The sequence below is a fragment of the Parasteatoda tepidariorum genome, chromosome 2, assembly GCF_043381705.1.
Source record: "Parasteatoda tepidariorum isolate YZ-2023 chromosome 2, CAS_Ptep_4.0, whole genome shotgun sequence".
Lineage (NCBI taxonomy): Eukaryota > Metazoa > Arthropoda > Arachnida > Araneae > Theridiidae > Parasteatoda > Parasteatoda tepidariorum.
In genome coordinates this window covers 100,384,261-100,402,098 of record NC_092205.1, presented here as the reverse complement: position 1 = coordinate 100,402,098, position 17,838 = coordinate 100,384,261, and the positions used below count along the sequence as shown (strand labels likewise).

General features: G+C 29.1%; 1 protein-coding gene across 4 annotated transcripts in view; it reads left to right on the top strand.

Moving 5' to 3' along the window:
- LOC107444131 (uncharacterized) overlaps nucleotides 1-17,169 on the top strand; it is a 20,391-nt gene extending 3,222 nt beyond the window's left edge. For 3 of the 4 annotated variants that reach the window (XM_043051934.2, XM_043051935.2, XM_043051936.2), the window contains 5 exons: nucleotides 2,237-2,305; nucleotides 4,649-4,749; nucleotides 10,475-10,741; nucleotides 14,704-14,838; nucleotides 14,923-17,169. In XM_043051934.2, the coding sequence (XP_042907868.1) occupies nucleotides 4,686-4,749; nucleotides 10,475-10,741; nucleotides 14,704-14,838; nucleotides 14,923-16,865 (2,409 nt within the window). In that variant the 5' untranslated portion in view covers nucleotides 2,237-2,305; nucleotides 4,649-4,685 and the 3' untranslated portion in view covers nucleotides 16,866-17,169. The remainder of the gene's footprint in view (nucleotides 1-2,236; nucleotides 2,306-4,648; nucleotides 4,750-10,474; nucleotides 10,742-14,703; nucleotides 14,839-14,922) is intronic. The other variant, XM_043051937.2, reaches the window with a different exon arrangement.
- Nucleotides 17,170-17,838: the final 669 nt, after the last annotated feature.

Below are 17,838 nucleotides of genomic sequence, written 5' to 3'. Positions count from 1 at the left end.
AGAAGTCAAAACACTGAGTTGAGTGAGAGCGAAGAAGTGATGTTTACTCCATCAGCAAACAGTCTTTCTGGTAGGGAAAATCTTGCAAAAAATCCTAAAATGTCTCTATTTAGGGAAAAGAGGGAAATCTCAGAAATTACTATTGGTTAATGAACTTGCTCGAGTGATTCCCACGGCTTAAAAGGGAAAAAAGATCTTTATTTAAATTTATGCATAGTTGGGCCAAAAATAGATTTAGAAACAGGATGTAGCTTTTAAAAGTGTGAGAAAGTATTTCGATTTGAATAATTAATTAGTAATAAAGTAGGAGTTGTTTTATAGCAAAGAAACTAACATAAAAAGATTAATAAAAGCTTTTTATGTTACATACATATATATATACATAGAGATAAATCAATTAATAAAAAAGACAAAAAAAAGTAAAAAATTATGAATTTTTTTTTATTGAATGAATTTTAATAATTAAAGTATTTAATTTTCAGAAAATGAATTACTAAGTTAACTGATGAAAATATTTATTGTTCAGAACACCAGTTTTAAGATAAAAATTATCATATTTGCTACCAACACGACTAAATATATGTGCGGCCCTTCATTAGTCAACCTGCTGTGCAAGTGGTCCTTCACTCAAAAAGGTTGTGCACCCCTATTGGCCTTTTAGTATTTGTTTAAATTTAGTATCTTGGTATTGATAATGGTGCTTGTTGTTTTAGAAAGTGATCATTTGTCTCTGTTGACGTAGATGGTTATTTCTGATACTTGTATTCTACTCTGCCCAGTTATCTGACTTTCCTAAAAAATTTCTTATTCAGCTCTTCATTTAATAAGTTTTTAGTAACTTATTCAGATAAACAACTATGCTTGTTTCTACAGTCTTCCTCAATTATTTTCATTTTCACCAGTTTTTATTTTTATCAGTATTGCGAAAAGGGAGATCTTTTTTTTTTTTTTTCGAAATATTTAGCAGTCTTTGCAGTTTGCTGTAAATCTGTCAAATGATTGATTGACTTTTCTGACCTGATTCATTGCAATTTTGATGCATCTAAAATCTATCTGTCTGAGATATAATGACTCAGGGGATGGAGCGTCGGGTGAATCGGGTTCAAATTCCATAGGTGGCTGGTCATTGTGAATTCCGCATCCGGCTTGCATCCACCACAGTGCTGACATAAAATATCCTCAGTGTTAGATGCGTCGTGGGTTCCTTTGCCATCAGGTTAACCATGGGTAGTTTTTGTGGTTTACCTCTCACGCAAATGCTGGTTTGTTCCATCAAAAAGTGCTCCACAATGGCAAATTTCTCCCAATATTTAATTCAGGTGTTTCTTGTCTTCTGGATTGGGTTAAAAATTTCAAGGCTACGGAGTTGAACATTAGAAGTCATAAACCCAAAAAATTGGGTCATCTGTTCAACGACTTGTAAAATAAAATAAAAATATCTATTTATCTAATTGCATGCTGAGAAAATTATGCGATTTTCTATTTATTACAATTATCGGCCAAATGATTGATTTTCACTACCTGCTTTATTGTAATTCTTCTGATGCATTTACAATCAATCTGCCTGATTGCTTGCAGTAACAGTTAAAGCAATTTTTTGTTTGTTGTAATTATCTTTGGATTGATTTTCATACAGTGATTTATTGTAATTCCTCTGAAAGATCCACAATCTATCTTCCTGATTGCTTACAGTGAAAGTTATGCTATTTTATTTCATCTTGCTATTATAATCAGGGGTCTGTCCAGGCCGAATTTACTACCGTTTAGCGGTATCTTCACAAATTCAATTTTAGGTAAAACGGTAGTTTCACAAATTCAACTTTAGGAAAAACGGTAGTTTCACAAAATGCTTTTTCTTAAAATTTTACTTTTGTATCCCTTAAGAAACAATAAATCTATATTTTTACCATGTTTTTCTATTGATTTTTTAATATAATTTTTAATTTTTCACAAATTATGTCTAATTTTTCACAAAATAGGTACCTTTCAGAAAAACCTAGACAGACCCCTGATAATAAAAACACAGTACTTATTTATAGACCTTGAATAACTAATGATTAAAAGACTAATTCTTATATAACTTAAAATTTAGTATGTAAATGTCATAGTAATTATTTTAATATATATTTTTCTCATGTGTTACTAAAGTCAAACTCTATTTCTGATTTTTTGTTAGAAACTAATTTTTTTTTAAACTTCATGCATGATGATTTATTTTAATTGTATATTATTTTAGATATGAAATCAGTGGTTAATTTTGTCAAGTTCTAAGATTCAAGACAAAATGCAAGTCAAGAATATTTCAGTAAGTGTATCAATGAAATGATTTAATAATATTTATTTGTTTGTGTGTGCAAAAGCTATTTACAAATGATTATAAATATAAGAAAATGAAATTTTTTAGACAAATATTGAGAAACATTTTGTGAATATTACGTAAAAAAGTTAATTTGTAAATTAATCAAATCGTAACTTTTAAACTTACAGGCTGTCCGCGCACCTAGAAAGTCATAAATTTCGGTGTAGAACAAAATTTGTCATGAAATGTCATGATTTTTACTATTTTTTAAAAAAAATCATGGATAGTCATAGATTTAGATAGCCAAAAAATCTAATTTTTAAAATGGAATCTCCCCCTCCTCCAATTTCATGGTGTTCCGAATATTTGAATTTCTAACAAAATCCCCACTCACAGTCATATTTTATTAAAATATAAACTGTTTTTATCATGTTCTTTCAAAAAATGAAAGAAAAAACATTTCCAGAGCAGATTATCTTTTAAACTTCTGTGATTTCAGAATTTTTTTATTTTTATTTTATCAATTTAAAATTCTGAAGCAAGCAAGTCATTAACAAATTTTTTTATTCCAAAATGAGAACAGAAAAATCAAGAGTATTTCTTTCCTTTCTAATGAGCACGAAAAATATGTTTAGAATATAATTTTCCAGAAAAAAAATTATTTGCTTTTGTATTTTTTGAGCTATTTTATTTCTACAACTCTTTCTTCATTCTGTTTTTTAAAATTAAAATCTATAAATATGAAGATACAGAGTATAGCAATTTTGGTTATACCTATCATTTCAATTAATGTTATTATGATGTGTTTTTAAATGTATTGTTGTGTTTTTGTCGGAGAAAATAATAACTTCGTTAAGTCATGATAAGTCATGGATTTGAAAATCTAAAATGTAGCAGATACCATGAATTTATTAGTGAGAAAAGCTTTGAAAAAGGCCAAGTGTAATTTCATGTTGCAATTACAAAAATGTACAGAACTTCCAGTTACTGTCGATTTATATATGTATCTAAAAGGAAAGAACAGCTCAATCATTTTTAAAATATTCACCTGGGGTTTTGCAAATTTCTTGTACAAATTAGTTTTTATCAAAAAGTTATAGATTCTGACAAATTAAATAATTTCATTTAAATGAATTAACACAAAATTGCATCTATCAGGACGCACAATTATGAGAATATAACGTTTTATTAACTGCATTGGAAAAAAATTTATTTATTAGTTATATTTTCATGCGTATAAAAATAAAGAATTTATGTATTACAATTTATCTAAAACAGTTTCTTATTTGACCTATACAAAGTTTAAGTCACAAAAAAGAAAGAAAAAAATTTTCAAGTGTATAAAAATATAGTATATACACTTGAAAATTATTATTTATCTAAAACAGTTTCTTATTTGACCTATATATAGTTTAAAACAAATAAAAAAAATTTATGCAAACAATAAACAACAAATCAACTATGGTCAATATGTGCTTGCCAGGTGACTAGAAGATCAATAAAGTAACCCAAAAGATTTGCTGAAAGAAAGAGCTGTAGAAATCATTTTTAAATTTCAGTTTTTTATTCTGTCAAACAATTATGTTTTTTTTTTGTTTTTTTGTTANAAATTAAAGGTGTTCCATTATTAGAATTCATTCAAAAGTAAAAAAACCTTAACTTTTTTTTTTTACCAAAAAAAATTTGCTATTTTTATCATATAAATAAGAGATTTATCAAAACAAATAAACATTGAAGAAAAGAAATGTTTTTTTTTTATCATATCATGCGATACGAAAATTCATTTTAGAATTAAATTCTAATAAATTAAAAAAAACTGCAATACCCGCAGAATGAAAGTAGGAAAAAATTTTGTCATAATTAAGTAATATAAATTCAAATTAAATATTTTAATTGAATAAAATTTATAGGTTTTAAACAAAAGCCTAAAAAGATGCAATTAATTGAGNAGTTTTTTATTAATTATATTTTCAAGCGTATTAAAATAAAGAATTTATGTATTACAATTTATCTAAAACAGTTTCTTATTTGACCTATACAAAGTTTAAGTCACAAAAAAGAAAGAAAAAATTTTTCAAGTGTATAAAAATATAGTATATACACTTGAAAATTATTATTTATCTAAAACAGTTTCTTATTTGACCTATATATAGTTTAAAACAAATAAAAAAAATTTATGCAAACAATAAACAACAAATCAACTATGGTCAATATGTGCTTGCCAGGTGACTAGAAGATCAATAAAATAACCCAAAAGATTTGCTGAAAGAAAGAGCTATAGAAATCTTGTTCAAATTTCAGTTTTTTATTCTGTCAAACAATTATGTTTGTTTTTTGTTTTTTTTTCAGATCATGTTTCGTCAGTTGTGAAAAGATATTGATAAATATGTTTCTCATAAGTATTCTCTTTGGGTGTATGCTTTGGCCATCTGCAGATTTAACAAATGAGGGTGAGTTTATATTAATCCTATCCTTATTTCCAATATGTGTCTCAAGGTGATAAGATTTTTTTCAAATTACCTCATAGAAAATTCTGCCTAAAATATTATTTGTAATAAATAAAAAAATTATACCAATAAAGCTGTTATTATATGGAAACTTTGAAAATGATTTAACAATTAAAGCAATAATTAATTCCTATATATTTTATTTTTAACAAATCAATGACATTAACTTGTTTTTAGCAGTTTTGAAGTTTTAAATATTATGTAAAATTATTACATAGGTAAACATATTCATATTATTTTGAAAATCTTGGACTACTTTTTATCATTTAAAAGCCCTGTATAACAAACGAATAGGAAAAATTATTTTCATAGGTTTATTGACAATTATTATAAAAATTTTAAGTCCATAAGTTTTTTTTTTCTAAATTGCTTAGGTATAAAGAAAATAATGTTAAATCAGAAAATTTATTTTTAAAAAGGAAGAGATTATTTTACATTGGATTGCATGGTTGTTCTGGTATTAAATTTCATTGTTTTTGAATCATATGGGCAATTCTGTGGAGTTATACACTAAAAATAAACATAAATTTTTGTTGAAAAATTTGCTCATAAAAGGTAAATTAAGTTTAAAATGATCAAATTTTTATATCAAATATTTGGTTCATCATGATCTATAAAAAAATAGTTTGTTGTGTTAAAACTGATAATATGATCAAATTAAATGAATTAAATTGTTCGTGGCAAACGTAAATCATACAAAAGCAAAAAATTATTATTCTAGGGGGGGGGGGGCACAACCTGCAGCCCGCAAGAGCTTCTGAACACAATATAAAGAAAAAATTCAGTATTTTGTGAAGAAAAATGAAAAATGTTGTTATTTTTCCAAAAAAAGTATGTATATACATATTGATATATAAATATATTATATATATATATATACATATTGAAAAATAACAACATTTTCCATTTTTCTTTACAAAATACTGAATCTTTTCTTTAATTAGATATAATTTTTGGTTATTGCTTAAACCCTATAAATTTTCTTTTATTGAAATATTTAGTTCAAATTTATATTACTCATTAAAATAAGTATGTATATAGTTCTTTTTACACATTTATTCTATGAACATTTTTTTTTTTTTTTTTTTTTTTTTTTTTTTTTGTTAAAATTTATAATATCTCTTTTCATCAAATATATATGTTACAAAAAAAAATATTAATTTTTATATTGAAGGAATTTTAATAATTAAAAGTGTTTAATTTTTGGAAAATAAGTTACTAAATTTACTGATGAAAATATGTATTGCTCAACGCACCAATTTTAAGATAAAAATTATCATATTTGCTTCCAACATGACTGAATATGCATGTGGCTCTTCGTTGGTCAACCTGCTGTGGCACTTCACTCAAAGAGGTTGTGCACCCCTAGATTACTCATTTAGAAATTGTCTTAACTATGTGAATCTGTTTGCAATTTAAATATAAACTTGACTGAATTTTGACACTGACATTTGAACTATTCTTAATACTATTAACTATTTTTCCATTAATCTTCTTTAAATTTAATGAGTGTAGTGGATTGGTGTGTTTTTTCTACCTTATCAAACTAATTGGAAAATCACTATTTTTTCAATTTTAACTGAGCAACGTTTATTTAAGCAATGTTTCCTTAAATCTAATAATTTTAAAAATCCTGAAATAAAAAAAAATAGTAACAGTATTTAAAATGTTGAAAAGTTACCCTTTTTCTAAATACAATAAAAAGAAATCTATTAATATTTATAGTACTGTACATTAAAGGGACAAAAAAAAATAACAATATTATCAGTCTGTAACAATTTTTTCTGTGAAAAAAAGCAATTTTTTTTTTTTTTTTACACTGGGAAAATAATTTTATTTGCTTTATTTAAAAGAAAATTTATCATTGCATCCATAAAGTTAAATATTTCTTCTGTACAGTTTTTAGAATCTATATTATTTGATATATCAAAGTAGACAATATTAATAGATTTAAAATTTGTATTTAGTGGCGTAGCTAGCAGGGCTGGAAGAAAAACCCAAGTTTTCTTTTTTGGGTTTAATTGATATTTTTAGGTTAAATTTTATTTGGTAAATTGCATGGTATATTACTAGTATACAATATTATTATTACATATATAATTTTATGAATTCTATAACAGCATACAGTATTTATATTGAAAGATTAGTCAAACGTAAATTTTATTTTAAAAAGCTTAACAAACACATTAAATTATTATGCCACTTCATTTCATTTTTCATTGGATGAGATATAGCCAAAAATGTTTCTCAATTTCAATTAATTAATTTAATTTTATTTGAATTCTTTCTTATGGATATTTTAAAATACAGTTTGGTGAAAATTAAAAGACAGTCCTATGCAGAAAAGCACCCAATATACTTTTCAACCCAGTAGTTCTTCTTTTTTCATTTTTTACAATTTAGGTTTTAACATTATCAGCATACGAAAAATGAGATGACCTTTTATTGTCGCTTATCTGTTACACAAAACTTTACATTTAAAAAGTAACACTGAAATTAAGCTATCCAGACAATGAGAGTCCATATCCCTGTTTCAAAATTGTGGCGACATTGTTGCAGAACGTTACTGAGTTCTTGCAGAAAGATTTTTCCTTTGGGAAGTAAAAATCCTTGGCTTTCTTTTCTGCAGAAATTTTCGAAGGATTTTTTCTTTTCTTCAGAATTATATTCAAAAGATGTTTTTCTCGCGCATCAGAGTGAGGAAAAGAATGCTTCTGATTTTTCTGTTCTCATTTGAGAATAATGAAAAATAAAGAGTAATGAAGTAAAAAATTTTGGTTTTCTTTTCTGCAGACATTTTTGTTCTATTTTATGCAATTATTACTATTGAAATTGATTTCCACATAGCTTTTGAAATCAAATATTTTTAATGCTGTATAATTCATTACGACAACTGAATCTCAAACTGAAAACACGCATTTAGTAACCCCTTTTTGAAGAGTCCGATTTGCGTGATTTTGCCATCGATCTTTTCTTTTGGTAGTCTCAGATTTCACGATTATTTTTATTGTGATAAGGATTTGCAAAGGACGAGAAAAAAATTTTTTTTGTTTTTTTTTCCCCCTACAAAATAGAAGAATACCAATGTAATATTAGAATATAAAAAAAATATTACATATTCAATTGAAAAAGTTTTTTTTTTTCTTTGAAGTTGATGCTTTTGTTACTTTAAATTAGTAACATATATATTTGTTATTTTTAAAACTACCTTGTAGAAAGATATAATAGTATTAGAGAGTTATGTCTCAGAAAGCTTGAAATAATTCTGCCACAAGGGTCCATATGAAAGAAATTATTGAAAAGAGCTGTAATCAAGCCTTTACTCCTTTCCATCTTTAGCTAATATGCGAATTACAATGGGAGAAAAACTTTCTGATTTCGTGAGAACAAAGGCAGAGGATTTGGGTTTCTAAAAAAAATGCTGAATGGCTAATTCTTTTTCTGTGCTTCAGAATAAAAGATAGAGTGTGGTGGAAAATACAAAAGAATTTACTCTTTTTATGGTTCAGTTAACTAGCTGTCCAGCAAACTATTGAAGTTTTCTACGTGTGGTTGTTTGGTTCTAACATCGAAACAATTTGGGTCCTGAAAAAACTTGTTTAGTTAACAAAAGTTAACTTGTTAGTTAACTTGTAAGTTTAACAAAAATTTTACGAGTAAAGCAGAACCAGAAGAGACTACTACAGAACTTTGAACTAAATGTGGCATTCGTTTTATTTTTACTTTGCTGATATGTCATTTTAATTCATGTAAATTGCAGAGTTTTCTTATAATTAATACGTGATATTATTGAGATTAAAATTATTTTGGTAAAATGCAGAGAGTGTTCCATTTCTGCTATGTTAGATTATTTTTGATTCTTTAAAATATAATATATTTCCATTAAATGGAAAGTTTAAAAAATGTTTTATAAAATTTTTTGCTCCATTTTTTAGCATATAATCAAGAGTATTTACTTAAAAATAATAAAATAATTTGAGAAATTTTTTTTTTTAAATGTGTGAAATTATAATAATTGTAGTAATAACAGGGAAAAAAAGATGGATAAACCAACTCCTTTTTTTTTTGTTATTTGTTAAAAAAAACCCCACTAAAATATGGGTTTTATTGCTGTTGTTTTTTGTTCAGATGGGTGGGTAGACAGCCGTGGTAGCTAGCAAGGGGCAAAAGAAGCCTCTCCCATTTTTAAAATGTTAATTTTAAATGAAATTCGGAGCAAAAAATTTTTTTTTTTATCTTTTAAATATCCCTTCCCAATTTCATTTACTAATTAGGGGTCTAATAATTACTTAAAATTTTAATCCCATTTACTTAAATGTAATAAAATGTGTAATTATTATTATAATTTGCTTTCCATGTAGGTTTAATTTTTTTAAAACTATTTTTTGAAAATTGGTGACACAGTAATAAACAAACGCTTATCATTCAATAAAAAGCAATAAACATCTAAGTATAAAATTTTTTACTAGAACTGGAAATACAGTAGTGAAACAATTTGCTTTTTCTATTTCTTGGAATTTTTTAATGAATATTACACTTTTAATGTTGCTTGAGCAACTCTCCACAACCCAGATCTGCATGCAATATGCACTTTTGGAATCCTTTTAGTTATATTTTCCTTTCTGTTTTTATATCTTTTGAAATTTTATTTCGATAAAAAATTCTTTCATTAGCAAACTAAGCCCTTTATTTCAGGAAAGAAAAATTAATTTTGTAAACAGTAGATTGTGTTTCTTCAACTTGTTTTTTATTTGATACATCTATCTACCAATGTCGCCATCTAATAAATTAAATTTGCCCTTCATCTCCTTCAGTATGGTGCATAGCGTTTTTAAAAAGTGCTTAAAGGTGCTTATTTTTGATTTTTATTTTTTAAAAGGGCTTTTTTCGTTGGGTGTTTTTAAAAAGTGCTTCATTTTCCCTTTTCGAAGATGAGATTTTTTTTTCTTTACTATGTCAATTTTCGCCACGTATTATGCAAAAGCTTACTTTTCACATTTCTCTATTCAGCGTTTTCTCAATTCATTCAACAACTATCTATTTCGGCATGCAGTCGGTCGCATTTGAAAGCGCCCAATCGTTTTACATTTTTGAGGAATTACTTACGAGTCTGCATGTGCGTCTACTGAGCTGGGTTGGGTGAGATTATTGCTCTCTCATGTCCAATTCTGCCGCATTTTGCAAGATATTCTCAGTTTTAAAAATCTTTTGATCATTTTATGGTGGCTAATATAATAAAGTAAGAGTTCTTTGTCAGAAACTAATTATTTTACCATGATCATGTGAAGTCTTTGAAAATTATTTAGCATTTTGTTATTGTATATGCTTAAAAATATTTTTGGAGTGCTTAAAAAGTACTTAAAAGGTGCTTATTTTTTGTTGAAAGATTTTGCTACGCACCCTGTTCAACCATTTAGCTCCTTCAAGTTTTTATGTTCTTGCTAATAATAGTAGTGCTATCAAATTTTCTAGGGTAAAAATCTTGTTTCTATAAAGAAGTACTGAATTCATTTTTTTTCCGGGACAGTTAAACAATAATCAGACAAGGTTCCAAATTAAAATCAAGCAATGATGTGTATACATGACAAGCTACTTAACTGGTTTAATGAAGTTTCATTGTATTTCAAATTATTATTGTTCAATATTATCAATAACTTTTTCTCCACAGCTGAAGGTGAAAATTACCAGAACTGTCTCGATCACAAAGGGAAGGAGGTGTCACACGGAGATCGTTTCTTCCCACTGGGCAGTGATCCGTGCACCCAGTGTACGTGTCTGAATGGGAAACCACAAATGTGCATTGCCGTCTTCTGCTCACCCCCAGAGAACTGTAAACAGTACCATGCCTTGAGTGATAAATGCTGCGAGTTTGTCTGCTTGGATCGAGATTTCCCTAACAAAGCTTCAGGAAACAGCACATATCCTGGTAAAGATGGTTAGTCATCATCCACATTCTATCTCTGTGACACAAAAAAATCGGATTTTTTTTTTTTTACTTATACATTTGCCAATCAAAACTCAGATAAAATGTATAAATAATGCTTAATATTAATTTAAAACAATATTACAACTAAAATTATTTACTACATAATTATTACTAGCTAATCACCAGGGGTCTGTTTAGAAGAAACTTTTTAACTTAACAAAATATTTTAACTTAAAAACGGACCCTTCACAAATTTGTTTATCTTCATTATTGTTTTGTAATTGAATAAACCCTTTCCAGGGCAGAAAACAAGAAAGATGGATGAAACGAATTAAGTTTGTCTTCGGCAGACGATTCTTTCATTATTCGTCTGAAATGAATATTTTGGTTTCAGCAGTATAGGCTGAATTAAGCAGTATAGGCAAATATTTGTATGCTGCATCTATAATTTAGAAGCAGCAATTGCTGTTTTTTGTTTTGAAAATTTAATTCTTTTTTTTATATAATTTTACAATGCAGAGCATAATCTTGTATCTATTTACAATTTGAAATCTCCTTGAAAAAGTTTTTTGCAATAACCCGACCCTGTTTGCACAAATTCATAAAAGCAGGACCCTGGTTGGAAGAATGTGAGTAATTTTTTCCCAATTTCACAAAAACCGCACCTTGCACAAAATGTCTAGACAGATCACTAAAAAAATTAAAATCAGTTCTTTTTTCAAGTACCACTGTGCACAATGAATACACTGTGCAAACTGTATTAATTGTGCATGTATCTTTGAGAGGGTTATCCTTTTAATATATATGTACTGATATATATTCTAAACGTTATATTCTGAACTGATATATATTCTAAACGTTTAAGATATACAAAAAGAGGAATAATTAAAACTTCTTTTATATTATATCCTACTTACTGTACATTAGTTCATTAATCAAGTAATGCTTTATTTGGGAGGTGGTTTTGTTCCCCAAAACTTAGCTACTGGTTGCACCCAATTCAAATACACAGGTCCATACTTGGATCATGCTTTACATTTAACTAATCTTGGATATATTTTTCCTATTCATACAAGTTATTACAGTGTTATCCCTCCACAGGGAAAACCTGGTTAATGAAAAATAATTATCTAAACAGTTGCTGATTATCATGTAAAGGAGTTCTATATATTTCTACTTCACAGTTATTGACATGTTTCACAGGGCTCTAGCTAGATTATAATATGAACATAGTGATTCCAATTGTAAAAGTTTCTTTTCCTTTCTAAATAAATTAAAAAGTCATGTTACTGATATATATGCTGTTAATCACGTAACAGTATTTATTAAAAGAAATGGAATATTAATGTGTGAATATTTGTGTTCTCAGTAGTTATTATTTACTAAACCAGGCAGTAATAGTTATCTCTTATGTGAACTGAAGAAAAATATTATTTTCTAGCTTTATTTTTTTAATGTTAAGTATCAATGTAATCATTTATATAATAATAAATTCATACACAATCTTATGTCAACATATTGTTATTTACTATCTTAAATTGTCAGGAATTTATTACTAAACGATTGCACGCGTATAAAATTTACTTGCGTGGAAATTCAGCTTTTTTGCCTTTTGGCCAATCTCATCCCTGATTACTAAACAGTCATTTTCTGACACCAAATGCTGTGTTCCTTTTTAATAATGAGTTCTTTTCATGAACAAGACTGATGAATAAAAAGATTTACAGATGAAGGAAAACGACAAGCAGATATTTAGTTAAGTGCACCTATTTAAGCACAAATGCTCTAACGCATGGATGTCTAAACTATGACTATTTGAGGGCCATATTGCAAAGAAAAAAAAATTTGCTGCTCCACACATTCAATATTTTTTCAACAAATTCATATGAAGATTAACTCTATGTAGTTTTATTAAAGTAAATCAACTTCTTTTTATTATTAATTTTTAAAAAAAAATTTTGAATTAGATATGTATAGGTACATATTTATTTTAAACTTGTAAAAGTTTCGTTTAATTTAGTTTGGATTTCATAAAGATGGAAAAAATTCAAATTATAGAGATGGATGAATGTTGTTTATGTTGAACAAGCCAATAGATATCGTGTTCAACAGACGAGATTGCAGTTCTTTAATGCATTTTCAAGATGTTTGTCAGTGATCTTTGTTCTATTTTTGTTTTTTGCATGCTTCATTCTTGAAAATAATTGTTCATAAATATAGATGACAGAGCTGCCAATTGTTCATAAATATAGATGAGAGTGCTGCCAAAAGCTGATGACGTTAATAAATCATGATTGTGAAAATTAGGATATTTATCGTGGAGTAGATAATCTTTATAAAACTCCAATAAAGAAACATTTCCATGTTTTTCTTTCAGTTGAATGTCACTTTGCAGTTCAATGCATTCCATTTGAAGGTTATTTATTTCTGGAGAAAATGGAATAGAAAATATGTTGAAGTACTCTTCATTTTTTTTTTTAAATCTTGAACTCTGCTTTCAAATTCTTGAATTAATTCAAAAATTAATGCAGCATATTTTGCACTCACAGGTTTATGTGCAGCCAAAGTACTGAAATGTGTCAAGTCTTTTACTTTTGTTTTATTGGGCCAAAATTTTAACTTTCTTTCAAACGCTTTTTTCAAAACTGGAACATATTATTTATAAATTAATTTTTCCCCTTGAAGTCTCAAATTTGAATCCTTCAAATGTTCTGTTAAGTCTTCTAAAAATGCTAAATCTAAAACCCAATCTTTGTCTTCAAATTCAGTCACTAGTTTCCCTTTTGTTTCCAAAAATATTTTGATTTCAATTTGTAAAATCTTTTGAGCATTTTACCTTTACTGAACCATCTTACTTCTGTATAATAAATAACATCTGCAAATTCAGTGCCCATTACCTTAAAAAACTCTTGAAATTGTCTATGATTAAGTCCTTCTACTATTATTATGTTAATGGTTTTTATAGCATTGCTTAATACTTTCCATTTTTAAAATTGTTTTAATAAAAATGTGAAAATTTTATAATTTTCATTTGAGCCGCATTTTAAAGGCTATTGGGCCGTACTTTAAACAAGCATGCTATAACGCAAAGCTATCCCACAAGTTCATCACCATAGAATAGAGTTAACATGTCTCATATACTAATGAATTGGAATTGTTTCTTTGTAGTGATAGATACTCTAAAATTAGTATCAAGTCTGTCAAATTTTCATTATGTGGTATCTGAGACTGTTTGGTGTATCTAGGAAAAGAATCGTCACGAAACAGATAAACTTAATTTCATTTTATTTCACCAAAAAAATATATATATATTTAAAAGGAATTAATTTGAAAAATACCATAGATGAATAGTATATAATTTTTACCTTATGGCAAAAGCACATTTACATTTTTACAAAAAGCTTTCAAATATAATCTCAATCAAGTTTATTGTCAAAAATCTGTATTTCTTTCATTTATGTATAGAGTAGAGAGAAAAGGCTTTCATTTTAGGTATAATTCAAATTGAGATATTAACACTTAAATAAGCTTCTAGTTTTAACATATTTAAAACAACTGTTTAGCGCAAAAAGGTTGTACTAATATTTTTTTTACCTTACAATTTGCTTTTTTACCTTTTATTTCTTTCAGGAATTAAAATTTACATAACTTTTTATTAATGTTTCATAAAATTAAATGAAGGAAATTTCAAAACTGAAACTATATTTATCTCAAAAGTAACTGGTTTATAATTAGATATAAAATCTAAGTACTGAAAGCAGAATGATATTGTTTTTTTTTTTAACATGTTTTTAGCCTTTAAGATTGAAATATATATTTTTTCTTATGCCTATTTAAGGTGGCCTTATTAAGGTTATTAAATTTTGGGGGCTTTTATTGTTCATTTAACATGAAAACTAATTGCATATTATTTGTGGTGATTTTAACAAATTGTTTTAACTTATGAAAAACTTTTTTTATTATTCAAATAGATGTAGACTCCTTAAGCACCACTAATTTAGGATTGAGACTGGTTGCGAGCACTGTTACTTCCTTTCTTATATTAGCTCTGTTGCTCTTTATGATTCATCGTCTTCGTCAAAGAAGACTTTTACTCATGATCAGAAGTAAGTAACGTAATTCTTTTTTTCTTTTTCTTTTTGCTTTATATTTTAAAGTAATAAACATATGATAATGTTTTATTGAAACAGGATTTCATGCGAGAAGAATGGACAATGGAAATGCTCATTTATCTCGAAGATTCTCTGAGGATGACGATGGCAGTGTTGGCTACTTTGTGGGTCACGATCAATTAGACTTCAGTCGTTACGATGAACCTCCTCCACCCTATACTCTTTGGAAACCACCAGAAATGTATATTCCTCCTGGTGAAGCCCCACCTCCCTATGACCTCTCTGTTCAATTAACTGCGCCTTACTCGAATAATGAATGCTTTCGATATGCTACCGCTGAGCAAGTAGAAATGCAACACCAAGCTATAATATCTGTTCATGTAGAAAATCAAGAATCTGCTTCACAAGCCCAGTCAGCTACTGAAGCCGCTGAAAATGCTCCTATAGCAAACTGTAGTATATGTACTGCAGTAGATATTGAGCTCAATAACATGGCAAATTCAACCAGTGGTGCGATTTTACCTCCTGATATTCAATATGAAGAATCTTGTAGTAATGTTGGTGCTTCTAGTTCCTTACAACCAGAAGCAGCTGCAGTTGCTCAAGAAGTGACAAGTACCAGCTTGCCAAGTACAAGTACTGCTTGTAATGAAAGCATTCCTACTACAAGTTCATGTACATGCTCCCTCATCTCCAAGAAAGGAAGAACTAAGCGCCATTCTTGCTGTGACCCGCCTACTGACAATACTCTTCAGAGAAGCTTGAACAGAAACAATCAGGACAAATATTGCAGTACATATCCAACCTCATCTAGCCAAGAAAATAACAACAACTTGTACCCTGATCCGACCGTGTGGTGTGGAGAAGCCAGTGAATCGTCTAGTAGTTCCAGTCCGACTTACGACCAGCCCACTTTAAGCCCTAGCACCAGTGATTCTAGTTCGGCAGATGCGGATTTCGCTAAAGAATCTCGCGTAGCCGAAGCGTCGAACAGTTCTATGCCGTATCGAACGGTATCGACTCGCTCCGCTCTGTCTTCGAGGGAGCCGACCTACGAGAACACCTCTCGTTTAAGAGAGTTACAAGACGATTGTAATAAAGCTCCTCATTTCCAAAAGACTTTATCGAATTTAAAGAAGTTTTCACTCATAAAACGTAAGAAAAAGAAACGACGAATCGATAGACCTAATGAAATAAGTTTTGTTTGTCAGACTATTCCTGATAACTTGCATACGGCGCATCAGGCAGTATTTGAGGACGGCATGGATCTCACTTCAAGAAATTCGACAGAAAATGTTTCTCATCCTCTAGAGGCTATAAATCCTCATATAGGTCACAAGCTAGCTAGCAGTGGCCTAGAATCTCAAACCAGACCCACTAGTATTAACATACCAGGTCATCCTTTCAGGAGGAAAAATGACAGGGCTGGCCCCAGTTATCTCTCCTACGTGGATGTCCCATGTTGCTCATCGGTTGTTACAGTGTCTGGCTGTACCATTGAAAGAAGTTGTTACAACTCCTCGAGTCCTGATTCGATTTGTGAAAGCCACGGCACCCATTCAGCCGTTCAGTCGTCACGTGGGCTGAACAAACAAGGTATTTCGAGATCTGGCTCGATCTGCTCCGAAACAGGAGAGAGGCGGCACCATCGCTCTGCAGGGTCTTCTCCCACGATATCTCGCTCGAGTCGGCCGTTGTTCGAATCCAGTGGCAGGTTTTTAGATGGTCGATATGCATCTTCGTCACACATTCTCGTCAGTGATAGAACAATGAATAATAGGCATCAAAGTCAGGCTTCGGATGACGGATTGATTCGACACATTCCGGTGTGGGTCGTGAACTCTGTCGCATCTAGGCAGGAATATGATGCCGCAACTTTTCATTCCACTGCCATGCGCCGCTCTGCAAGTGGCTGTTTTGGGGAGAGTTCTCGTTCAGTTGGGGATATCAGTTCTCCTTTAGACTTTAGAGATTCCATGCTGTCCTCTGGGAGTAGCTGGGAGGCTTGCAGCCATCTATGATGGCCATAGGTAATTTCCTAAATTGTATTAATTACCATATTAAGTGTAGAATCAGACCAATCAAACTTTTTCCTGCAATTAATTACTGTTGAATCTTCTTTGTGTTTGAATAATCGACTGCTGAAATGTTGTTCTTTCATTGTTTGAAATTATTTGTTGAATTATTTAAACCTTATAGTGCCAAAAACTACCTAGTAGCAGGTGTAAAAATTCAGATTAAAATTTTCATATGTATTCCTCGGCCCACAAAGTTTCAACTCAAAATAAGCAATTTAAACTTGCTGGGCATACTAAAAAAAATAAATTTTTTTTCTTCCAATTATACTCTTTTTCGTGTACATTAATTAATTTGGGCTTTTAAGCAATGGCACTAGAGGGATAAATTTTGTACTGAGCTGCTGGGGGGAAAAATTGCCGATACGGCGGGCTCCTTGATGTAGGGAGAGAAAAAATCTAACTAGAGGTTTTAGTTCGATCTTTAGTTATTAATACAAAAGACTGTTGAATTTCTTAAAGCAAAACTATAAATTTAAGGTTCTATTTGTATAGGTTGACTAACCAAAATGTTAATTCATTAGACATCTAAGTATATAGCTGAATATATGTTGTGCATCACTTTGTCATTTGGATGACTTACACTATTGTGTCCCCTTTCTTGTATTCAGATAAAGTATTATTTGAATGCATCATTCTCATTACGGTGCTTACATAATTAATATTCTTGTAAAGTATAAACACATTGTTTTGTGTTTATCTCCTTCTTTTCTCTCAGAATGGCCACAAGTGTTGTAGGGAATAGTTTATGTCTGTAAACTTTTAAAGGCAACTTTTCTGAACCGGTGTGTAATTGTTATTGTTTTTGAACTCAACTCTTAGAAAAACTTACATTATTATTAATTTTTATTTATTTATTTTGGCAGAAATTAATATTCAAAAAGCGTTATATAATTTTTTTTCTTCAGAAAATGACATT